The sequence below is a fragment of the Typopeltis vanoorti genome, chromosome 9, assembly GCF_054136105.1.
Source record: "Typopeltis vanoorti isolate ZY-2024b chromosome 9, IOZ_Tvanoo_1.0, whole genome shotgun sequence".
In the NCBI taxonomy this organism is placed as follows: Eukaryota; Metazoa; Arthropoda; class Arachnida; order Uropygi; family Thelyphonidae; genus Typopeltis; species Typopeltis vanoorti.
This window is the reverse complement of record NC_143557.1, coordinates 72,133,886-72,161,291: the sequence shown is the minus strand read 5'-3', so window position 1 is coordinate 72,161,291 and position 27,406 is coordinate 72,133,886. Positions and strand designations below refer to the sequence as shown.

At 35.3% G+C, this 27,406-nt stretch overlaps 1 protein-coding gene across 2 annotated transcripts in view; it reads right to left on the bottom strand.

Annotated features, from left to right (window-relative positions):
• Window positions 1-26,463, bottom strand: part of mRpL39 (mitochondrial ribosomal protein L39) — a 100,326-nt gene extending 73,863 nt beyond the window's left edge. For both annotated transcript variants that reach the window (XM_090397419.1, XM_090397420.1), the window contains exons 1-4: window positions 26,230-26,463; window positions 20,040-20,243; window positions 7,577-7,716; window positions 1,237-1,336 (exon numbers count right to left, since the gene is read on the bottom strand). In XM_090397419.1, the coding sequence (XP_090253545.1) occupies window positions 1,237-1,336; window positions 7,577-7,716; window positions 20,040-20,243; window positions 26,230-26,287 (502 nt within the window). In that variant the 5' untranslated portion in view covers window positions 26,288-26,463. The remainder of the gene's footprint in view (window positions 1-1,236; window positions 1,337-7,576; window positions 7,717-20,039; window positions 20,244-26,229) is intronic.
• Between the last annotated feature and the right edge of the window lie 943 nt (window positions 26,464-27,406).

Genomic DNA, 27,406 nt, shown 5'->3' with positions numbered 1-27,406 from the left:
TTTCATTTTAACTCACTGATACGTTTTTATAAAGTGATTTTTTATTGGGGGGGAGGGGTATAGGGGTGCCAACTAAAGTTTTGCACACAGGCCCCTGAGTGTATATATATATATTGTTTTTGTTTTATTAAATGTGTTTATTTTGTATTTTGGTCGTCAGTCTGTGATTTTTTTGGATTCTGAAAGAAATAGTAAAAAAAAGAGGTTATTGCACCAATCGGAGTGAACCCTTTATAGAGTCACTAGAACTTTTATCTTATTACTATTTTTTTATTCTCCAAGTTTTTATCTAGACCATTACTATGACTATTATTATATATATATAAAATAGAGAATAAATCCTTAGACCACCCATGGTACTAATGCACTATAAGTTTGCAACCATTTGTAGATGGGAGTCACAAAAAATAACATCTAGACCCTAATCTAGCATGCAAAAATCATTTGTTTCATCATCCTTTATTTGCAATTTTACCAATTATTGACCACTGAACATCTACTTGAATTCCGAAAAGTTATTTAAGGAACTGATGAAAAGCTGATTGCTCTGCTGTCTATTATTTGCAAATTTTAACTGTCAATTATCAAAACATTAACTCCCAACATAACACCTAGTTATTTGAAACAATTAAAACTTTCTAGGGATTTGGGGGGGGGGGGATCAAATGTTATAAACATATTTTATCTGTGCTTCTCATGAATTAAGGCATATCTACATCTCAAGACTAAATCGTATATGCAGATTACATGAAATCAGCAGACTTACAAATAGTCATGTCTTAAGGCCAAGGGATGTATTAGTTTGGAAGATGATACAAGTTCCTATATACACATAGAAAAAAAGAGATTTTCTATTATAAATTTAAAAAATTATACCTAATGTTAGAATACTCTTATCAATGAACCAAACATTAACAATAAGAAGTAGATTGGTTTTTTTTAATATATGAATTTAATAGCAAGGCTAAATAAATATAGTAAAATCACTGACTAAATAAATGTAGTCAGTGAGTTTACAAAAAAAAAAAAAAAAAAAAAACCTCAATAAAAAAATAATTAAAAATAAAAAATCAGATAGGAAATCAAGAGATTCTCAGTTCTCCTGTCTAAATTTAGAAGGTATGTTTCCTACACTAGAAAATCATTGTTCTATATTCAATCATTACACTTCCCAAAAACACACACTGAAGACAGAAAAAAAAAAAATTATAATATAAAAACAAACAGATTTCTTACCATCTACTTTTGGCCAACTATGCAATTCTGCATGAAATTCCTCTCTGAAAGCCGTTTCGACTACCATTCCTAACATGAAACTACAACTTTTCCAAAATGCCTACAAAACACACATGCAAAAAAAAAAAAAAAAAATATATATATATATATATAAATGCCCATCAAACAAACAACACTAAAATGTATAATACTTTCCTTTAATCTATTTCTCTCTCTCTCTCTCTCACATGTGTTTGTGTGTATATGCAATTTTGGATATTCGGTAACAGTTCATGTCGAAAGTTTTTTCTCTTGGTTATAAATGTATTGGCATCTTTAATTTATACTATAAATTAAATATGCCAAGAAATTATATTCTTGGTTTCATCCTTTAAAAGATATAACATCCTTCAATTATGTAACAGTTCATGATTCTAGTAGTAAGACTTATACGTTGGTTAGACATAACTGGTAATTAATTTACGGAATTGACAACGCATATAAAGTAAATTAATTAAAGATAACTTTAATGAATCACTTCTATATTTCGGCAATGTCACATTGCCATCTTCGGGAACATAAAATATGGTATGTGCACTAAGGAACTAACAAAGCAAATGAGGAAGAAAATAAGAACTAATTTTGTTCCTAAAGTCCTAATGGTGCCCTCTTGCGGGCTAATTTGGTAGTCTTGGCAGTTGGGCTGAAGTTCTCAAAATGAAAGTCTCCCAAATTTGGGGCAGTTTCATGCACCCAAATTTGTTGAGGTTAGGAACGTTTTTTAGAGCTGCTGAAGATTCTTTGAATAGTCTTTCGTATTTAAACTTGCTGCGATGGATTATTTTTGTCTTCTTCCAACGAATTTTATGGTGGGTATCTAAGGCATGGTCTGCCAGCCCAGAGCGGCTGTACTGGTGAAATCGGATGTAGTCTTGGTGTTCTGAAATCCTGATATTTGTTGTTCTGCCTGTTTGGCCAAAGTAGGACAATTTGCAGCTGCAAGGGACCTGGTATACACCAGGTAGGTCTAGGGGAAGTGGTTGGTCTTTGGTAGAGCGGATAAGGGATGCCAACTTTTTATATGGTCTGTAACAGGAAGTAAGGTCATATTTTTTGAGGATATTAGTTATTTTTTCAGAGGTGCCCTGGATGTAGGGGATAGTGATAGACTTGGTGTAGTCTTTATTGTGGAGGGGGGGAGGGGGGGGTTGTGGTTTATAGGTTTTAGTATTTTTTGTATTTTTTTGGGGTTGTAGCCATTGGCTAAGAAAGTGTTGAGGATGTGGTTTAGTTCCATAGTCAGGGCCTTGTCATCTGAGCAGATTAATTTTGCCCTGTTATATAGTGTTTTTATCACCTCATATTGTTGTGAGGGGGGTGGTGGGATTGCTGGTGAATGTATCTGCCAGTGTGGGTGGGTTTTCTGTAAACAGAGAAAACCAAAGTTCCATCAAGCTGGCGGGTGATTAAAGTGTCTAGGAAGGGGAGGGTGTTGTTTTCTTCTTTTTCTAAGGTGAACTGGACTCTGGGATGTTGGTTGTTTAAGTGTGTTAGGAAGGAGTGGAGTGTATCTGAGCCATGTGGCCAATTAGCAAACACATCATCCACATAACGAAGCCAAATAGTGGGTTTTTGTGGGGCGGAGTTTAAGGCTTTCTCTTCAAAGACTTTCATTTTGAGAACTTCAGCCCAACTGCCAAGACTACCAAATTAGCCCGCAAGAGGGCACCATTAGGACTTTAGGAACAAAATTAGTTCTTATTTTCTTCCTCATTTGCTTTGTTAGTTCCTTAGTGCACATAGCATATTTTATGTTCCCGAAGATGGCAATGTGACATTGCCGAAATATAGAAGTGATTCATTAAAGTTATCTTTAATTAGTTTACTTTATATGCGTTGTGAATTCCGTAAATTAATTACCAGTAACAGTTCATGTTTGTTACAATCAGATAAATGAGAGCAGCAACAGCAGGAACTATCAAACTGTTCAGTATTACAGGTGTGGTAGACCACTGCGGTAACATTACTTCAGACTGGGTTACCATCACAGGTTAAAAAAAATATCAAATTGGTGACTCGTCAGTATTAAGGTAGTTATTGGCCACCTAGTTAAAATATTCTGAATTTGAACTTTACCAAAATCTGAGCTTAGAATAGTTTTGCAAAAAAAGATAATGGTTACTCTCATAAGCAAAAGACAAGCCAGCTAAACTGCATTATACCAACAGGAGTATCTTACATATAAGTATACTTGCAGTATACTTACATGCTGTTGTATACAGACTTGCTAATTTCCCTATCCCTCTATACTAGTCCACTAGGAGAATTAATATTAGGCTAAGACTGTAACTTATCACTTGAGGCAACTGAGCCTGCAAGAAATGGGAAAAGAGGAGACGTGAATGTACTGTGCTGTACTGTGTAGTAATAGTATTCATTTTATGCCAGTAATATAAACACCAGTATCTAAAGTAACTTTAATGCAGTAAAATAATTATGCCTTCTCATCCTCTCTTTAATTAATATATTAGACTTGATATCCTGTAGCTTAAATTATATAAGCCTAATTGTTGTTATTGTTTTTTTAATAGCAAGGAAGTTATTCCTACCTACACAATCTCGTGCATTCTTTGAATGGTTCATCTAGTTTGTGTGTGTGATAAGAGTAAGCTTTGGTAAAACTCTTAAATGTCCTTATTATTATAAAGTTATCTTCATGGAGTCAGAAGACTCACAGCAGGAGACCCACACTAACCTAAATACACACAATATCTATCATATCTCTCCTTAAACTCATTCGCTCTCGGGGTACCCAAATAGGTAATCCACTCTAATCATTTATCACACTCTATCTCAATCCGAAATCAGAAAACTCAAAATTTAGGATCAGTGATGCAATATACTTGGTTTTATCAATCAAAATTAAATCATTAACTAGTCAAACACTTCCTATTTGACAAGAATGTTCTCAAATAATAATATTAAATGAACAAATAAATTGTCAACTGATAACTTTAATGCACAAATGTTTCATCAAAAACATATTAAGATGTATCATAACTGATATTAAGCTTTCATTGTATAAGACAACCTAGTTAACATTCTGCATTAGTGCAGAGTTAAGTTAGTCTTACACACAGTCAATGTGAATACTTAATTCAATCTATGATACAGCCAGCCCTTTACATTTGTTTAGTGATCTCAATGAAAGCCCTAACGGCAGTCTCAGAGGTAATTGTAACTCATTATGAAAGGGTAGGGTCTCAAAGTTTTTTTAGCTTCTTTCGAAAATAATCTTTTCAGATATTTTCGATGGTTGACAGTTTCTTGCAATAAAAACTCATCTATACTGAAAATTATTTTCATGAAACACAACTGAACTTCATATATGCATCATCTCTATTCATCCTTTTTCAAATGAAAAGTACAAATATTTATAACCAACAATGTGGCCTAGATGAACTACTCACTGTAGTTCATCTAAGCCAAACTGTAGTTCATTTGATTACTATTGTTTATGGAAAAAACCTAAGAAGCATAATTATCTCAAGCCAATTTTATACCTTATGCTTGCTAGTGATACACTGATATTTTCATCAACTGGAAATATGGTCAGCAAGACCTACATAATTTTTCTCCTATTCCTCAACATCTCACCAAAATATTAAATTTACCATTATTCAGGATCTCCAATGAATCACAAAACTCAGGTTTATCATGGGAAATCTAGACAACACAGTCTATTACGAAGGTGGTCTGAAAAGTTCTTGGCCTAACAATGAAAAAACAAATTTATAATTTCAAAATTATTTTTATTTTTCAACATAATCTTCCTTAAGACTAATATATTTCAGTGATGCTCCTGCACATTATCCCATCCCTGTAGTGGTTCTTAGTAAGATCTGCCAAATACCCCTCTACAGCAGCAATCACCTCTTGATTCTAAAAAAAAACACTGACCAGTAAGGAAGAGTTTTAGTTTTGGAAAGAGATAGAAGTCAGAGAGAGCCAAATCTGGGAAATAGATGGATGTTCCAACAATTCATAGTGCAAATCTCTTAATTTTCCTATTGCCAAAACACTTTTGTGGGCAGGTGCATTGTCCTGATGGAAAATGATTTTTTTTCTTCTGCAAACTGGGTCTTTTCTCATGAATTTTTTCGAATTTTACTCTTTTCAAGATAATTTATAAATAAAATGCCTTTAGCATCCCAAAACATTGATGCCATGATCTTTCTTGCTGATGGAACCAACTTTGTCTTCTTTGGCACTGAACAACCAACTTCTGTCCACTGTTTTGACTACTATTTGGATTCTGGTGTGTAATGGTGAATCCAAGTCTCATCCATAGTAATAAATCGACCACAAAATCAATTTTATTCTTGTTAAAATGCTCCAAGCACTGTTCAGAGATTTTCAAGTGAGTGCATTTTTGATCTGCTGTGAGTAAGTGCAACACCCATCTTGCGTAAAGCTTTTTCATATGCAATTCTTCATGCAAAATATATCCTACACGTTCTTTTTGAAATGCCTATAGTCTCAGCAATTTCACACACTTCGACTTGCCAGTCATCCAATACCATATCGTGCACTTGATCAATGATTTTTGGTTACACTTTTTGGACGTCCTTCACGTGGATCATCTTCAAGGCTGGTATGGCCACGTTTAAACTCGGCAGCCCATTTCTTATTTGTTGAAAACAAAGGAGAAGAGTGCCCATAAACTTTTATGAACTTCGAATGAATTTCTTTTAGTGTTAAACATTCTTTTACAAAGAATTTTATAATCGCACGATACTCAATTTTATCCATTTCAAGGGATACAGACAACACTTTTGCTTCAGGCAGCTGTATAAAACAAACTACTTGATAGAATGACTTATAAATTAATAGATTGCAATTTCACATGGATGCTTATGACAGATGTACCACTTAGAAAACAAAAATCTTGCCGATAGTGTTGCCATCTATGGTCGAGAACCTTTCAGCCCACCCTCGTATACCATTCCTTAAACTCAATTGCTGACTGCATTCTCAGATAATACATTCCATGGTCTAACTATTCTCCATGTAAAAAAGTCACTTCTCATCCTCTTTCTCAGGCACTTAAAGGGATGGCTCCTTGTTCCTTTCAATTGTTTTACTATGTAAAAAATCTTCCCAATGACAATCTGGTAAATACTTCTCAACAGATTGAATGCCTCAATCATATCACTCTTCTACCTACCTACTGAACTCTGCAATTTGCATGCCTTAGTCAATCCTCATAACCTGCATTCCACAGTTCCTGATATATTTTTTGTTATCCACCTTTGTACCTTCTGCAAGGTTACTTCATCCCCTTCAAAATCCAGTGACCAGGTATGAACAGAATAATCCAGATGTGGTCTGATGAGGACACATATAATGGAACCCTATTGTATTACTAGCATCCATTTCAATAATCGCAGCAAATCCTCTGGGTTGCCGTCACAAATGTTAATCCACGGACTTTCAAATTTCTATTCTCCATTTAACCCTCCCAACCGGCCATAACATCTATAGACGTCAAGATAAATCTGGATACGAAGCTCTAAAACCCATTGAATAACATGGATAAGAAGTGCAATCTGGTGTCACTATTTCATCCACATTGGCCGGTAGGGAGGTTAACCATGCTACTGACCAAGACGTCTACAGACGTCAAGGTTATCATGGATGCGAAGTGCATATTAAAATTGTAATACCATTGATATTAATGGAACCTACCTACTGAACTCTGCAATTTGCATGCCTATAGTAGCAAATCCCCTATATTTTTGCATTGAAATATATGATGGATATGAAGCGTATGAGGATGCGTATTTGATCCATAATGGGCGGTAAGGAGGTTAATCAGTAAGCTCTTACATGAAATGCTACAAAAGGCTTTGCTAAAATCAAAATAAATCACATCGTAGCCATAACCTTGGTCTATTTCCCCTGTGATGTCTTCAAAAAAGCAAGCAGATTTTCCTTTGATGAAACCATGCTATGTTCAACGAGCGATTCCTGTCAAGAATCTTCTAAAATATGATTCCTAATTAATATTTCTGTTACTGTCTTTAACACTATGAAGACTCAATAATTCTCCACTATATATGATGAATTGCCTTTATGAACCGGAAAAATTTGTTCTTTTAATCAATTAAACAATATATAAAAAACAGGTTCAGTTTATTTAAATAAAATTTAATTTTTTAACAGAATATCTTTGTATAAATAAGCTTATCTCAAAATAATATCATAACACTTTATAAATTTCACAAAACTAATATTAATTAGTTAAATCAGATTTAAAATTTTTCACAAAAACATTTAAAGAATAATTCTAGAAATGCACCTTGTTTACTTGAACTGGATCTTCCATTTTGAAATGGTGAAAATTCAATTCACAGTCTTCTTCTAATGGCCGATGTATATCCCATAATTTGCCATTAACTTCTGCTAACACCGATTGTTGTGTCAACATTTCACTAATATCTAATAATAAATTCAAATAGTAAGAAAATAACTACACGTAAGCAAACATCATTTAAAAAAAAAAAAAGTGCATGCATATATGCCACACAGATTTCCTTTTTTTTTTTTTTTTTTTTTTTTTTCATATAATAGATGACTTTCATGACAGTATGAAAAATAATTAAAGATGAACTCCCTAAATATTTTAATCAATTCAATTTTGGAAAAAAAAAAAAAAAAAAAGTCAGAGCTTAGTATTTTTAAAAAAGGCTTAAGAAGTGATGATTATTAAATTTATAAATCTTTTTCAATACAGTTACTGGCCTACTAAAGGAAAAATTCTATATGCTGTAACATTTGTTTGGTTAATACCATATTAATGAAAGCAAAAGAACCATAACCTAGAAACTCTTATCTAGTCTCTATGATGTATATATATATGTATGTATATATATATTTTTTTTTTTAACTCATCGAAATACTTTTTTGATCTTAATAATACAGTCAACAATATAATCTGGAAAAAAAAAAAAAAAAAAAAAAAAAAAAACATGTCAATATTATTGTAGCTAAATAAATTTATCTACCATGAAATCTAAGGTATTATAAATAATTCTACTAACAGGAATATATAACTATTAAGCATATAAAAGTAGCAAATCCCCTAAGAAAATGAACAAAACATTCATTCAGGTCATATTTCAGCTCACCAAATGCATATTTCATATATATGACTGACTAAAGGTCTACAATGGTTCCAGGTGTACCAGTCAATTTCAACAGTATTTCCAGTGGATAGCAACACTCACAAATCCTACTCATAATAATCGTGATTATATAAGAAAGTTAAGTAATATTTTCCTGGTAACAAAATAATCTATGCAGTCAAAGAAAAGCTTTGATTGCATAAAATATTGTGTTAGTAAGCTAAACAATGAGTGGGCTCAGTACATCGCTACTCTTTTTATATACACAAAAACAAAAATAACTTATCAGGCTTTTCTTTCATAGTACACCATATTCATAAAGAAAAAGGCATATTTTAATTCTTCTTAGGCAATTTAATAAAGCTTTGAAACAATGGACATTAATAAAGAAATAGGGTGCTTGAATTTTAGCCTTCACAGGACAAAGTGTGAAACTAAAAAACTGAAGAAGTGGCAAGAGATTATTAGCATGGCTGAGAAAAGAAAGAAGCAGGCAGTCTGAAGTAGTAATAAAGACCGAATGAGATGAGCGAGTGTGAGAATGACAAAGTGTGGAATCTAGTCTCGCAAGTAAAAATATAAGATAGAAGAATGACTATAAAAGATTAACCTTAATGAGTGATTATGGTCACGAGGTGACCATAATCACTCATATAACAGATAAAATAGTTGAGTTATTGAGTGACCATTTGTAAGGGTATATCATCCTAGTGAGGTTACTACTTTAGCAAATGTGACAGATACTAATGTGGGAACAGAGGTGGACAGTGGTACACCCAGAGGGGGGAAATAGGGCCCTTCCCCCCCCCCAAAGAAAAAAGGAAAAAACATTAGAAAATTTTCCAAAAATCTTTTTCTAATTGAAATTAATTTTTTTAAAATTTATGTTGTGTAGTGTCTTCTATTTCTATACTACTTATGAATTAGTGATCATTGCAGATGCTCAGTCATAGATCGTATGCAATGCATAGTGTGTATTCTCAAATTGTCTAATCCAGTGCTTCCCAAACTTACGGATGTAAAGGCACCCCCCCTTGGAAAAATTAAAATATTTCATGGCCCCCATTGAAACAAAAAAAAATCATAATACAGACATATATTATTATAATATTTATTGTATTTATATCAATACAAAACATACACAGCAAATATTGCAAAAATCAAATGCAAATATTATATTTTTAGCATCTTACATACACATTTGACATGGCACACACTTAGTCTTAAAACATTTAAAATTTGTTTTCATTATTTCATGGCCCCCCCCTCAACAAAACTAATGGCTCCCAAGGGGGCCACAGCCCACAGTTTGGGAAGCACTGGGACTCTACTCAACTCGTAGCCCCCATCCCTCAAGATTAAATCCTGAGTGCACTACTGGAGGTAGATGAATTGGAGATGCTTTATTGCAGAATCTCAATGTAAACACAGCTGTGGGATTAGATAGGATATCAGCTCAGGTTTTGCGAGAATGTGCAAGGAAACTAGCAATGCCACTGACTAGGCTCTAAGTCTCAGCTCTAGTAAAGTTCCAAGGGAGTGGAGAGAGAGAGAGAGAGAGAGGGTAAAATAATTCTCTCACATAAGAGAGGTTCTAAGACTGCAGCAGCAAATTATAGACCAATCAGTATTTCAGGCATGGTGGTAAAAATACTGGAAAAAGTGATCAAAAAGAGAATTCATGAATGGGTGGATAAAAATATGGTACTGTATAAGGAGCAACATGGCTTTGTGAAGAGTTTGTCATGCATTTTATCTTTTTATAATAGAGTAACAGCAGAGTTGGATAAAGGAAATGGCTACACAATGATTCTACTGGATTTTGCAAAAGTATTTGAAAGAATATCACATGAAACTCTGTTATGAATCAGAACAAATGAAGATGGATATGACATTTGCTTAAGTGGACCAGAGGGTGGCTGCTGGACAGATATCAAAAAGTGGTATATAAAGGTGACTAGTGGTGTGCTGCAAGGTTCAATGCTGGGAGGACCATTGCTGTTTAATTTGTACAAAAATGATATAGGAAATAGCCCAAAAGGAAATGTTCAGATGTTTGCTGATGATGCAAAATTAGGTAGAGTAATAATTAATCAAGGCGAATGTGGAGAGCTTGCAGGACGATTTAAATAGGCTATCAGTATGGGCAAAAAATAATGGATGTCAGTTTAATATGGAGAAATGTAAAGTTATGAATTTTGGGATATACAGATTACAAGCTGTACTCAAGGATATAGATGTAGCTAAAGATTTAGGAGTGGTGGTAGACAGAGTTTAAAGCTTAGAGGACATATTGCTAAGGTAGCAAATAAGATTACTTGGCTATTGAAGAACACATTAACAATTAGAGATAAGGAAGTTATTCCTCTTTATAAAGCCTTAGTACATCCACATATGAATTACTGTGCTCAAGTCTGGTCTCCTGGGTTTATAGGGGATGAGGAAGCAGTGAAGAAGTTTCAGAGGTAAGTGACCAAGATGATGAGTGGTCTGTGGAATATTGCCTATGAAGGCAGGCTGAGGATGTGTGGATTGCAGAAGTTGGTTGATAGGAGAAAAAGAGGGGATATGATAAAAACATTTAAGTTGCTTAAAGGGTTTTATAGGATTGATGCAGTTGAAATGTTTCAGCAATTGGCTAGAGGGGCCAGAACAAGGGGTCATTCCTGGAAGTTGAATAAAGATGTGGTTAGTAGGAGTGTGATGATATATTGTTTGCTTGGAGAGCTGTGAATTGAGTGGAATGGGTTGCCAGAGTCAGTTGTGAGTGCTTTGTCTGCTAATGGGTTCAATGAAAGGTATGATAGATTATGTGGATAGCAGGGGCAAATTCTCCATACTTACTATGCAAGCTCATTAATTGAGAAAGAAGTTATATTTGTTTGTTAATAAATGCATGCATTTATAAGCATTCCTTTTATTTTTGTAGACAGAAGACGTCTTAAGCTTGCGCAGCAATAACTGAGCTTTGCGTTGTGTATCAAAGGCCGATGCTTGCTCGTCTAGTCAAAGCTACCTTGGCTTGCTCAGTTGTAGGAGCTTCCAGGTCCTCACAGCAGCACTGTGATTTCATGCGCACGCATAGCCATTTCACGTCATCTCACTCTGTTGCTTAACACAGGCATACGCAGTCAATGTAGCTCTAGCCAGTGAGCTTCAGCCAGCCATTACAAGTGTGTGTGTTGCTTAACATGAAAATTAAGTTACAACCAACTTTTTATGACAATGTTATTGACCAGTTCATAAAGAAGAACCATAGGATAGAATTTGTATTCAAGTAGCTAAATTGAAAAAGATAGAGTATCATTTGTAAAATTCATTAACGTTCATTAACGATATAGGGAAGGAAGTGGAACAGTTCATTTGTTCGCTGATGATGCAAAGTTGGGTAGGGCGATAGTGAATGCAGAACATGTCAAAGTCTTGCAGGATGACTTAGATAGATTGGAGTTCTGGGCTAAGGAGAATGGATGTCAATTTAATGTGACAAAATGTAAGGTTATGCATTTTGGGGTGAAAAGATTGGCAGCAGTATACCACATTGGTGGAACTATACTCCAAGAGATTGATGAGGCCAGGGACTTGGGAGTGTTGGTGGATAGGGAGATGAAGTTTAGGGGGCACATTGCAAAAGTAGCTAAATCAGCTCATCAACTCACTTGGTTGTTGAAAAATACCTTGACGAGCAGAGACAAGCAAGTTATTGTACCTCTGTACCAAGCCCTGATAAGACCTCATCTCGACTACTGTGCCCAGATTTGGTCACCTCGGTTCCTTCTTGATGGGGAGGAGGTGGAGAGGATCCAGAGGCGAGTGACTAAGATGATAGCAGGTCTATGGAATGAACCATATGAGAACAGGTTGAAGATTTGTGGGTTGCAGAAACTAGTCGATAGGCAGAAAAGGGGAGATATGATTGAGACATTCAAATTGCTAAAAGGATTCTATAGGATTGATTCAGAGGATATTTTTGAGATCAGGACTGGTGGTGGGAGAACTAGGGGACACCTATGAAAGCTGGGCAAGAGTGTGGTTAGCAGGGGTGTTAGAGCTGGGTTCTTTACTTTTAGAGTGGTAAATGAGTGGAATAAGCTGCCAGAGTCTGTTGTGGGTGCTATGACAGTGAGCGAGTTCAAGGCAAGGTATGATAGATACTGTGAGAATGTCGAATAGTTGTGTGGACATGATGTTTAGGGCCTCCTTCGATGAGTCTAAGGACTCCCTGGAGTAGCCTGAAATAATAATAATAATAAAATAAATGTTGTATTTGTATGATTAAATGTACATAAATTTATAAATATATAGTTTTAAATGGTCAGTAATTCATTATTCCATTAATCAGACTTCAATCACATCTCTCACTCCCTGAATGATAACAAGAGCGAGCGTGAATTTCAAGACCGGCATTCGCTCCTGGTGGATAGTTTGGGTCACCTGCAATGAGGCCTTGGACTCCATGGAGGTGCCCATATAATAATAATATATAACTCTAACTGGCCTGGTAGGTCAAGTGAAAAGCATCTCTGCTCTCTCCACCCAATAAGTCATGGGTTTGAATACCGCTGCAATATGGATATTTATGAAAGTCGGTAAGACTGCAGTTTCACTTATTATTATACAGTGAGCTTTCTACTATGGAGTAGAAAGACTCATCATAGAATACCAATGCTAACCATTATTCACACAATACTTATTATTGTTTCCTTAAATTCCTTCACTGTCAGCAATCAACTACCTCTGGCAACCCACTTCATTCATTTACCACACTCCAAGCAAAAAATCAAGCCAGCACACCCTTATTAACCACACTTTTACACAAATTCCTGGGGTGTTCTCTTGTTCTCTCTCTATTTGCCATGCATTGAAAAATTTCTTTTGTGTTAATCTTACAGAATCATTTTAGTAACCTCTAAGTTTCTATCATGTCCCCTCTCCTCTGCCATGCAAATGAACTCTGCAAATCACTTTTCGATCTCTCTTCATGGGGAGATTTCCACAGCCCTGTCACCAGCTTGGTCACTCATGTCTAAATCCTTTCATCACCTTCCTGATCACCAAGAAATCCAGGTGACCAAATCTGTGCATACTAGTCATAATGTGGACAAACTATACCTTATAAATAGGAATAATAACTCTCCCTAGCTTTAATTGTCAATGTGCTCTTCAACATCTAAGTAATCCTTTAAGCTATTTCGCCAACTTTTTGCAATATGTTCTCTAAACTTCAAATCTCTGTCCGTCATCATTCCCAAATCCTTAATCTTATCATGTTTCTACAATCCAGTACCATAAATATGATACGAAGTATGTAATCTTTTCATCCCAGTATATTACCTTATATTTTACAACATTGAAATAACAGCCACTGTCCTTTGACCACAATGCCAATGTATTTAAATCATCATCATCATCAAATTCCTGCCATGTACCCTCAAGAGGTGTACAGGATATGATAGTACTACATGAAAAAAAATTTACATCATCACTAACTTCCTATCTACAATTTTCCTCCAAATCAGTCTGTTACTTGTCAAGACTCCAACATTATCAGATCTTATATTTCTATCGTCTAAGGCACTTTGTACCATATCAATCCACCTATATCTTGGTCTTCCTCTGGGTCGTTTTGTTGCCAACCTGGCAGAGAACACTTGCTTCGCTAATCTTTCCTCGCCCATTCTGTTTAAGTGACCATACCACCTGAGATTAGCTCTGCTAACGCATTCCTGGATGCTGACAATGTCAAGTTCTTTCCTAATATCCTCGTTTTTAATATGATATTGCCATTGATGCCATCTGTTCACACCTATAATCTTTCTCAGGACTCTCATATCTGCTGTCTCTAGTCTTTGGTCAAGTGTTTTACTTCTGACCCAGCTCTCAGATCCATAAGTTAAAACTGGTTTGAACACTGTCTTGTATACAGCTAATTTAGTGTTCCGACTAATTTCTCTCTTATTCCATATGAATTTATTCAATTGATTTCCCACCATACCAGCTTTGCTGATTCTGTTGTCTATTTCTATATTTAATTTACCATCTTTAGTAAAAATTGTGCCTAAGTAGCTGAAATGTTTTACTTGTTCCACAGGTTCTCCATTCACAACACAGTTGACATTTTCAATGATTCTGCCTATTTTCATTGTCTTTGTCTATTTATTGCTGACCTTCATACCATTTCTATTACAACAGTTATTCAATTTAGTCAGAAAATCTTGCAGACTTGTAGCGAATTTATTTAGAAGTATAACATCATCCGCATAAAGAAAAGAGCTGACATTAACATCGCCAATTTTGATATCATGTTTAATACCACTTTCCTTCATAATGTGATCCATATAGATAATGAATAACAGAGGGGATAATGTACATCCTTGTCTCACACCAGATTTAACATTAAACCATCTTCCTGTACTTCCTTCAATTCTAACTGCTGACTTACAACTCAAATAAAGACTAAGTATTGCTTGATATAATGCCCCATTGACACCATATAACTGCAGTGTATTGAATAGCTTCTCTCTTGGCACTTTGTCATATGCCTTTTCCAAATCGACAAAACTTAAATACAGATCTTTGTTATATTCCCATGCTTTCTCGACTATTTGTCGTAAAGTGAAGATCTGATCCTGATAGCCTCTATTTTGCCTGAATCCAGCTTGTTCTTCACCAAGCTTTTCTTCCACAATTCTTCTCAACCGTTTCTCAAGTATACTTGCATAGATCTTGCCAGGAACACTCAGTAGGGAAATACCTCTGTAATTCTCACTTTCAGTTTTATTTCCATTTTTATATATGGGTACTATGAGAGTTCTACTCCAATCATCGGGAACGTCCCTCTGTCCAGTCTTTCTGAACTATGCAGTGCAGCCACTGTAAGACTCTTTTTTGTCACTTTAGGCATCTAATAATATTTGCAGGATACTTGAAGTAGAAAAAGCCATCAAAGGCTTGAAATGTGGAAAGGCAGCAGGAGTAGATGATATTCGACCAGAAATGCTGAAGTATGGTCGAATATCATCTACTCCTGCTGCCTTTCCACATTTCAAGCCTTTGATGGCTTTTTCTACTTCAAGTATCCTGCAAATATTATTAGATGCCTAAAGTGACAAAAAAAATGTCTGTTCATAATACTATACAAAAAAAATAAATTTTATATGTGATGTGTAATTCTAATATACAGCATAACTTGTTCTTTATCTCTTTTGTTGTTACTTTGCTGTATAGTTACATATAATATTGATATCTGCCTCTTATTGAAGAGGTGACAGGATAGTTCTACCAGTTAAAATATAGCATTCTGTTTTCTTATATGTAAATCATTAATTTCGCAGTGGATAAGACTAAGGCAATGTTTTGAAGTAAAATTAACATTCTGAGCAAAATCATTTTAAAGAAATGCGATTTAATAATGTCAAGTGCAAAAGACCATTTTTATAAGCAGTAAGCCTGCAAGTCAAGTAAAGGCACAAAGCTATGAATACTAGAGAACGGGGAAACCCCCCACCTCCATAGTACTCATTTATTTTACATATACAGGGTGTTCGGGATAAATTTGACAGTTTCGTAAGGAAAACGAAAATCTTCTTTGTATCTATTAAATTTAATGAATTGACAAAAAACATTACAGGCAGAGTTAATTACAATACTATCAACAAGATTTACTCAAAATAACCACCATTAGCATCGATCACAGCTTCAATTCTGCTTCGGAACCTCGAACAAGCTGATGCTACAGTCTCCCTGGGAAGGGCCGCAAAAACTGTTTTAATTTTATCCATTAACTGGGCTTTTGTATTACTGGAAGTGCGATTGGTGTCTTTTTCAACTGCGCCCCATACAAAATAATCCATGGGGTTAAGGTCTGTGGAGTTTGGAGGCCAAACATTTGGACTGGTGAAGTCGTAGAAATTTTCAGACAACCATTTTTGACTTTTCCCAGAGGTGTGGCAAGGGGCCGAATCCTGCTGCCATACATACGGCCTACCATTGGCTACCCTTGTTATCCAGGGCTTGACTACAGTTAGCAACTCCACGAACAAAGCCCGAATTCCAATGCCAGGGTTCTTCAACACCTGTTCCTGCAGATTTGCGAGGAATTCTGCTGTACGAACACAATCAGATCGTCTGCTAGGGATCTTTCTTCTTGCTACATCCTCGTAGTCACCATTGCAAGTCTCTAGTTCATGCCCGATTGTTTTTACTGTATTCAGGGAGCATTGGGCAGCAGTCGTAATATCCTTATTTTGATGGCGGGCACGAATCATCATGATACAAGTTATTCTCTTCCATGATTCAGGTGGGTTCCAGCTATCCATCCTTTCTGACATCTTGTATATGAATGAAGAAGGGTCCAAACTTTTAAATGAAGAGAAGTGTGTGTTAATACATGTAACTTACGGAAAAATATAATTAATTATAAATATGTCAAATTTATCCCGAACACCCTGTATATTATTATTATTATTATTGTTATTAACATCTGACTGCCATGGAGTCAGAGACTCATTGTGGGAGGTACACACAAAGCTCATCCAACTGTACCTTAAACTGATTCAACGTGTCTACATTCACAACACGTTCACATAATGCATTACACTCACCAACCACTCTTCATGTAAAGAACCTTCTCCTCACTCCTCTGCTCACACCATCCTTATACAGTTTCCAGGGATGGCCTCTTGTTCTACCCACCTCTCATTCTAAGAAAAATTGCTTCCATGTCAACCTGATAATAACACCTGACTAGCTTAAATGTCTCAATCATATCCCCACTCCTCCTATTCATGAAGCTTTGCAATTTACATGCTCTCAATTGGTCCTTGTACTTCCCATTCCAAAGACCACTGACCACCTTTGTGAATCTTCTCTTGACCCTTTCTAACATATCATGAAAACTGAGTGACCAAATCTGTGCACAATAATCCATATGAGGCCTGATCAAGGCCTCATATGGATTATTTTGCACAGATTTCTCTTTATTTCTGCATGTTAGAGCTCTCTGCATCACTGCCATTATCCGATGTGACGTATTCACAATTTGTGCAATGTGGCCCCTGAATTTCGGTCTTTGTCCTCCACCACCACTCCCAAATCTTTCATTTCTTCTACCCCCTTTAAAGTTCCCCCCCCCCCCCACCAAGGCATAATTTTGCATCCTATTGTTGCTTATCAAATTTCAAAAACTTAGACTTTGCAACATTGAACTGACAGTTCCACTTTCCTGCCCGTAAGGCCATAACATCTGCTTGACTCTGCATTGCTCTACATAATTTTGCATCATCTGCAAATCACAAGTTAAACCCATCCCAATACCATTAATATACAAACTGAACAACAATGGTCCCAAAACTGAACCCTGCAGCACACCACTAGTGACCTTTCCTCTTTCAGGATACTGCATCCTCGTATACAACTTTCATATACCTATCAGACAGCCAATCACTGATCCAACTCAGAAGTCTGGTATCCAATTCCATCCATTTCAACTTATTTAACAGCTTGTTGTGTGGTAGTCTATCAGAAGCTTTTACAAAATCTTAGTATACACTGTAAATGCATCTCCCTTGTTCAAGACATCTGTCAGCTTATTAGAGTACATAAGTAAGTTAGTAAAACATGATCATCCTTTAACAAATCCATGCTAATGATCACAGAGAATACTGCTGTTATCAACCCAGGCAGTAAGATGAAACGGTAAGGTAATGCACTTTTGTATGAACATATTACATACTTGGTATCATATTTATGGTACACTGTAGGAACTTGATGAGGCTAAGGATTTGGGAATGATGATAAACAGAGATATACATAAATATATTATGTGAAATATATTTATTATATCACATGAAATCAAATTGAATTCAGTATGTACTAGTTGCAATCTTGTGTGTGATAATACTGAATCAGCATTCTATGTCGTCATCAATTTTAGCATTTTTTTTCCATTCAGAAAAATATTTCATGACAGATGCAAATTATACAAATTTCATAAAAATTAGAACTATAATAATATGAATCAAAGAAATCTTGTGTTGCAATTAGTATATAATGTGCACAACATGATAAAATACGGTTTTTCTCCCAACGCAATTCAAACAAATGTATGTGGTGTAATTGAACTAATAGAAAATGTCTGGGAGTAGCAGTAAGCATCTTGCCACTGAGCTACTAAATGTAAAGCCTACTGTTGTCATGAAAACATTCCATTGTGTTTTGTCTGTTTCCCTTTATTACATAGAGAGAAGTCCAGATGTGGTCACTGACTGGAATTTGAAGAAGATAAATTAACCTTGGAGAGGGGTACAGAAGCAGATAACCAAAATGATATGAGGACTATCAGAATATCATATCCAGGAGTATATGAGGTACCCTGGCTTACTATGGACAGACAGGAAGAACTTGACATCTGCCTATGAGAACATAAAAATATATTTGGCACTATCATTATGGCCAGTCAGGACTAGCAGATCATGCATTGAATACCCTTTTCACATAGAATCAAATGGAAGAAAACAAAAGTGTTACATGAAGTCATTATAAATCAGAGCAGCAACTTTAAAATATTCTCCAAATCTCAACAAGTAAGGCTGTATTAATTTATCAAAAATCTGAGGGAGACAATCATTTTAAGATCAAATTAATATACCCCCCCCCTTTATCCAACAATAGATGGTGCCAATTAGGACTTCAATTCTTTGTGTTGTCTGTTACAATTTTTTTAAACTAGTCCCCCTGTTATACTAAATTGTTGCTGTTCGTGTACTGCAACAAACTGTTTTTGTGCTCTGAAGATGCTGGATATAATACCAGTGAAATATCAGCAAATAAGTTAAATATATATTAATTATTTTCTTATTAACATGTGTTGTGAATTAATACCATTAAAATTGATATGCAAACTACAAAGTTTGGTGGATAGAAGAAGAAGGGGTGACATGAATGAGATATTTAATCTGTTCAGAGGTATTTACAGGATTGACACAGGGGGAGATTTTTCATATAGTAGAACAAGGGGAAGAAACAAGGACAGGACACCATCTCTTGAAGTTGCAAAAGGAGGTAGTGAGTTGGAGAGCGAGGTGTTTCATTTTCTCTCTCTCTCTCTCTTTTTTTTTTTTTTTTTTGCATGTAGGGACCTTGGAATTCACTACCTGATTGAGTGATAAATATGCAGACAATCAATGGATTGTCTGCATAAGGAGTGGTATAATGCATTTTGTGTTGTCTAAGATGAGCCTCTCACAATGTTGGTCTGAATGATGATAATATCAAATTAAGAGGAAAAAAGCTCCAAATCACTTATTTGATTTGAATATTTTATAATATTTCTGGTTAAATCAATTTAAATTGGAGAAAAAAAAAAAGGTATAGCTGCTGTAACAAACACAGTTACACACAGTGTGGGTTGAGCTTGTCCATTTATGATTTTTTAAATTAAGGCTTTTTATTTTTCAGATTTCAAAATATTACAAATAAAAGTAGCAAAGTGTTCTTGGGAGTATATAACTTAGCTGTTATCTCTTAAAATAGCATAATATGGCATTAATTAATTAATTAATAAATAACTAACAAGCATACATAATACATGCATAAACATACATATATAAATACGTAAGAAAATGAAAATATACTTACGCATTGCACAATTAAAAGGGGTAGATATATTCTTGTTCATCATCAAGGTGCACTGCTCTGGAACTCCTGTATATTTTACTTCTATCTTTTCGACTCTTACTATTAATGATTGCTGTCTTTGTTTTTCATGTTCAAAGAGTTCATTACGTCTGTTCCTGATAATTTCAGTTTTTGAAGAAGCAAATTTCATCATATTCAGATTACCTGCAAATACACAACACATGTATATATAGGAAATCAACATTTATTCTGTTAATAAGTAAACTGAGAGCACCTTTTAAATGATATAATAATAAATTACTGATGCTCTAATTTAAGATTGGCTAATAGAATTTATGTTGTATGCAATAAAATGTGACATGCCACCAAATAAAGAAACTTTTTTTTTCAGTAGTTCTCATGTTAGTCATTTGGCACAAGTAAATAAGGTTCCTTCTCCCTTTCAGAAGCCACTCATTTTTAGCTATCCACTTCTTTCACCATGTTAAGGTGGAGGCCCATATTTTTATGAGCCTCCCCCTTAACTTTCCAGTTCTTTCTGTCTTTAGCTAACATCCACCATCTCATATAAAACCTCTGTAGATCATGCCTCCATCTTGTGTGGTACCTTTCCTTCTCTTGGTATTCACTCAGTGCTTTATTTTTGTCCAGCTTTCATCTATTAATCAACTAATGCCAGCCCATCTCCATTTAAATGCTTTGCAATAATGCACTCCTCTACTCCAGTCATCTCCATAATTCTATTATTTTTTTGTTATATGAAGCATTCTTATCTCTGAGGATCTTTGGATAACACAAAACCTGTCTTTCTGTTTTTTAGCTGTTGCATCAATCTCCTGAATGTTTAAAGTCACACAGGATTTTAATTCTTTATAATCTTTATACTGCTAAAACACCTTTCTTATGCAATTCTTCTGTTTATTCATCAGGTTTTTTCCCTTAAAACTAACTAATTGTCCAAGATAAACATAACCATCCACAAAAGTAATAGGATTATCTGCTAATTTTAGTTCAATCTGATCTGAATTTGTCATTCAATTTGTTTATGTTCATTTTTAAGCCTTTTTTTTCCACTGTTTTCTCTGTCAAAGTCATTTAACATTTCCAGGACTTCTTTAACTTTTTTTCTGACAGAACAATCTCATCTGCAAAACAATGAGATTGTTTCCACTGATATTCCCCATGAGACACTGATAGACTTAGTGTCTCATGGGGAATATCAGTGGAAACAATCTCAATGCATTAACATAGCAGAAAACAATTTAGGTGATCTCCTTACATCACTCCTATCTCAATGCTGAATTCACAGGGAATTCACAAGTAAATTCACTTGTGACAATGCACAGGGCATCATCCCAAAATTGATTTTTTTATCTAAAATTCAATAAATTCTTTACTTCATAAATAAAAACTTAGTATAGTGCTGATGCATTTTTTTTTTTTTTAGTTTTCACAGAACAAAGTAATACATTAACACTATAAATACAAAAAGAGCATTACAATTCATAGCAGGAATACCACAGAGGAAGTGAAATATCAATTATAACACTAAATGTTCATAGTATTTCATACAAAGAGAAATGAAAGTAGTACTTAGGTTAAAGAGGATGGTAGTCACAAGAATATATCTTCAGCACTCAGTTATTGTCAGTTAAGGAGCAGTGCATATTGAAACTATAGCCAGTTTCAATATGCACTGCTCCTTCTTTATACCCAAAGGAAATCTATGTATTGAAATCAGCTGCAGATCAATGACAGCATGCAATGAAAAAACAAGGGTTTTGAAATAACTTAAAGCTAAATTAGCTTTAAAGAACACTAAATTAGCTGTATACAAGACAGTGTTCAAACCAGTTTTAACCTATGGATCTGAGAGCTGGGTCAGAAGTAAAACACTTGACTAAAGACTAGAGACCGCAGATATGAAAGTCCCGAGAAAGATTAGAGGCGTGAACGGATGGCATCAATGGCAATATCATATTAAAAACAAGGATATTAGGAAAGAACTTGACATTGTCAGTATCCAGGAATGCGTTAGCAGAGCTAATCTCAGGTGGTATGGTCACTTAAACAGAATTGGCGAGGAAAGATTAGCAAAACAAGTGTTCTCTGCCAGGTTGGCAGGAAAACGACCCAGAGGAAGACCAAGATATAGGTGGATTGATATGGTACAACGTGCCTTAGACGATAGAAATATAAGATCTGATAATGATAATATTGGAGTCTTGACAAGTGACAGACTGATTTAGAGGAAAATTGTAGATAGGAAGTTAGTAATGATGTAAATTTTTCATGTAGTACTATCATATCCTGTATATCCCCTTGAGGGTACATGTCAGGAATTTGATGATGATGAGGAGGACGAGGTATTAGAGCTGTTGCACAAACTGAATAAGAATTCAGTAATTGGGACTGATGGGATATCAGCATGGCTGCTAAATGAGTGTTCAGCTGAAATGGCTATTTCTTTAACTAGGATATATATTTTGAGTCTCAGAACAGGGAAGATTCTGCAGGAGTGGAAAGATTATATGGTAATCCCATTGCACAAAGGTGGTACAAAGACCATATCCAACTATCCACCAATCAATATCTCAGGAGTGGTGGTAAGAGAAGATCACGTTTTAGCAACTTGCTCACATTCTATAATAATGTTACCACTGTACTTGACAAGGGGAATGGATACACCGTGATACTTCTGGATTTTACTAAGGCTTTTGACAGAATAAAGAATACACGTGGATTGTTGCATAAATTGGAGAATATGGATTTGGATTATAAAATAATCCAATGTAGCATGGATAAGAGGATGGCTGACTGATAGATATCAAAAAGTGGTATATAGGCGATATGAATCTGTAAATTTTAAGGTTACCAGTGGTGTACCACAAGGATCAGTCCTTGGTCCACTGTTATTCAATCTGTACATGAATGACATTGGGAAGGATTTGACAGGAGACATACAGCTATTTGCTGATGATGCAAAGAGAGGTAGGGTAATCAGGAATGCAGCCCATATGCAGTACTTGCAGTATGATTTGAATAGGCTGGAATTTTTGTCATGGGAAAATGGATGTCAGTTCAGTGTCAGTAAATGTAAAGTCATGCACTTTACTGTGATTAGATATCCAATGTTGTATTATATTGGTGAGATTATGCTAGAAGAAACTGATAAGGCTAGAGATCTTTTGAGTGTTAGTAGATAGGAAGTTGAAGTTCAGGGGACATGTAGCAAGGATTGCTTATCAAGGCCTCTTTACAAAACCTCGATAAGACCTCATTTGACTATACTGTGCACAGATCTAGTCTCCTGGTTTCTGCTGTGATTCCGATACAGTGGAGAGAGAGAGAATGCAAAGGAGAGTGTTAAAAATGATATCAATATTGTGGAATAATGATTATGAAGAGAGATTGAGAATTTGTGGACTGCAGACACTAGACAAGAGAAAGAGGGGTGATATGATTGAGACTTACAAGCTTTTGAAAGGGTTATACAGAGTTTCAGTTGATGGAGAGGTGGGGAAATGACAACAGGGCATCCTCAGAAGCTGAGAATGAATGCCACTAAAAAAAAAAAGGGGGTGGCGAAATCTAGATTTTTCTCTCATAGAGTGGTGCATAATTGGAATGGATTAATGTTGTGTGTGCAAGCAGTTTGAATGAATTCAAGAACAAGTATGATAGCTGCTGTGTGTAGTATGTGGCCTCTCTCGATGAGTCCCTAATTCCCTGGAGGTCTCTCTTGATAATAATAATAAAGTCAGTGTGGATCTTCTGCAACGAGTCTTAAGATTCTATGAAATTGCCAGTGTAATAATAAGAATAACAATTTGCTTAATTTTCCAATGAAGCACTGTAACACAATAAACATTTGCAAATTAAGCCAGCACTTTCTGACTTACTTTCCTAACCTTTAGCATAGCCAATCCTTCAGCCGAGTAGTAAAATTTGCATTGTGTGAAACCACGCAATCCAAAAAGGCTAAGGCAAAATTATTATTATTATTATTATTATTATTACAAAAATCTTCAAAGAGTTATTTTTTTTTAATTATGTGTGTGAGGTGAGAGAGGTCAGTTAGTGAACAATAATAATAAAAGAATACTATGGGAGCAGAACAAAACCATACATGGTCCATCTAAAGCACTCAAGTGGACATAACAAAAATGTTCACTTATGAAAAATCATAGTTATGGTACAGCACTCGTATTCTTCACTGTTGTTTAAGTCAAGAAGGTACTATTTTCATGAACTATCATAATCTATTACCACAGTGCAAACTGCAATGCCAATTTATGAAGTATCATTCCTGTTAACATCACAACAGCTGTAATCAAAGCTTGCAGTAGCACATCATCTGATGTGTATTAATCTGTTAATTCATGTAATTTCACAAAAAATAGTGCTATGAAGAAACATTTATGTTGATACCTTGTGATGACTTTGTGAGAAATGAAGGAAATTTTTACTATGAATACAAAACTTCATTTCCTTTCTTTTCTGCAAAGACATCAGCACCTCAAATTGCAGGGTTGTTGAAGAACACATTAACAAACAGGGATAGAGAGATTATTGTTCCTCTTCATAAGGCTGTAATAAAGAAACATCTGAACTGTTACTGTGCACAGATCTGATCAACTTGATTCCATGGAGATGAAGAAGTGGTGAAGAGGATCCAGAGGTGAGTGATGAGGATTGTGGCAGGTCAATGGAATGTTCCCTATGAAAACAGACAAAGTCTGTGGGCTTCAAAAACTAGCTGAGAGGCAAAACAAGAGAAGACATGATAGAAGCATATAAATTATTAAAGAGGTTTCATAGACTGCAACTGAAGACATTTTTCAGTACATCACAAAAAAGGAGAGAATGCATGTGTGTGTGGTATGTGGGGGGGGGGATCATCCCTCCAAATTACGTAAGAGCATGGTTAGCAATGGTGTTAGGACTAGTTGTTTTTTTTCTTGGAGAGTGGTGCATAGTTTGCCAGGGGGTGATTGTTAGTGCTTCATCAGTGCATGAGTTTACAACAAAGTATGATAGGTACTGTGTGAGTAATGGGTCTCCCATGATGAATCTTCCAACAACATGAAGATACTACCTATAACAGCATTAACAATCAGCACTGTATTATGTTCTCAATGAGGAAAAGCACCAGATGATAATGTAAGCACGAGAATACCAGAAATAAACAAATTGAACAACGTTAAGTTGGAGAGTTTTTTGGATTAGTGACAAAGGGGAACTAAGATGTCAACATTACAGAGCTATTTTCCATGGTCACTTTTCATAACATACATCCTTGTAATAGTTTCGATAATGAGGTGATTTTTTTCTAAACTAATAAACATAGGTTAATTGAACTACTAGTCCAATTAACTACTACTACTGGACTACTAGTCCAGTAGTAGTAGTTAACTGGACCTTAATTAATTATATATTAACTTAAGAATTAATAAATTGCTATCTAAATATGCATTAGCAAAGAGATAACCTCCAAGTTTACTTTGTAGTGTGAATCACTTAGGTATAGACTGTTTTATGTCCGATTCCTGCTCTGAAGATGAGGTTGATCTTTTCATCTTAATCTTGGATATCCACGGTCCCTTCTTCCTGTAGGTTTATATTCTAGTGCTAATTTAGGAATCCTACTGTTATTCATTCTTTCTATGTCATTTTCCTGGTATTCTTCTATTTCTTGTATGATGTTTTTTGTATCTAATCGTTCTCTTATTTCTGTGTTTTTCTTTTTATCTAATCTAGTGAGTTCCAGGAGTGGTCTTAGAAACTTCATCTGTGCTGTTCTAATCGTTGTCTGTTTCTTTGTTTAGAATCCAAGTTTCACTTCCAAATTTGAGAGATGGTATACAGTCAAATTATGTAATCTTAATTCAGTTTCTTTGGTCATTTGTTTTCCAAAATTTCGTTTAAGTATGCCATTCTTTTTATTGTAAATTTGTAGTCTTGCTTCCAATTGTGAATCAGTATTGTATTGTGAGATTATATTTCCTAAGTATTTGAATTCTGTAACTTGTTCTATTATTTTATTGTTAAGCATAATTTTGACTCTGTGAAAGGTGTTTCCACACATTGCCATAGCTTTTGTTTCGGAGATTTTCATTTTAAATCTTTTTGCTATTTCGTTTAGATAGTTAGTTGCAATTTGGAGTTTATCTTCTGACAGTTTACTTACCTGAGACATTTCTGGTCAGTAAACGAAGAGAAGATGAAATATTGTTCAGAGAAGACATAATTGATTTTTTTTTTCCCCGAGTCAGACTACTAAGTACGAAATTTCAAGTATGACACACACCTATACTTCATAGATTTACCTACTCATGATAAAAGAATACGTTATACTTAAATACCTCACCACGAAAATCCAAATGTTATTTACCAAAATCACGAAAACCCATACACACTACAAGTGTTTGTAGACACATCACGCCATCTAATGGCAGTTAGCAAGAATCAAAATTATTGATTCAATTTTGGTATCCTCTTGGATCTGATTCACTGAAGAGAACTCAAAAAAGGTCGGAAAACAGCCTAGGCAGTGATCGTTCCCATGATCCATAACAATATACACTTGGAAATAAAGCAGTGCTTTGCATTATCTTGAATCTGTATGGAGTGAAGTTGAAATTAACAGCTAGCATATCTGATAAGATGATGTTATAGGCCAATGAATGTAGAGAATACTACTAATTGTGAAATGTTTAGGCAAATTGGTTGAGTATGTAAAAAGAAGGTGATCCTGATGGGAGATTTTAATTACAGGAATGTAGAATGGAAGAAGGAGAAAATGTACAGGAACAAGGAGAGTGAGTTTATTGGACTTCATGGATAATTATCTTAAACAGCATGTGACTGAAGCAACTAGACAGAGCCGTACTTATGTAGAGGCGCACTGGGTTCTAGTGTGGGCCCACAGAATTAAGGCCAATTTAAAGGTCCCAAAAAATGAGGAGGACTCAGAGCACTCTAGTGCCTTGGAAAAATTGTGAGCACGGCCCTCTAACTACAGACTTTAATGTTTTGGTTTGGTGATATCTTATATAACCAGCCCGCAGTGAATAGACAGCTCAACAAGTGATACCATCTCGTGGTCCCTGACCCTAACACGACATTTTTAATGTCTGAAATAATGAGGTTCTATGGTCGATTTTCTTCAGTTTACTGGACGAAAAACTCCGCTTGCCCCTGCCAGAGATCGACTAACTCGGAACCTGTCGAAAAAAGCTTAGAAAAGTTCCCCTAGTCGGCAACTAGATTTGAACGTAAGTCTTTCTCCATTTGGTGATCTCCAGGTCCACTTGCACTTTGTTTTTAAGGAAAGTATTACCTATGTAGAGTCTCTGGCTCCCAGC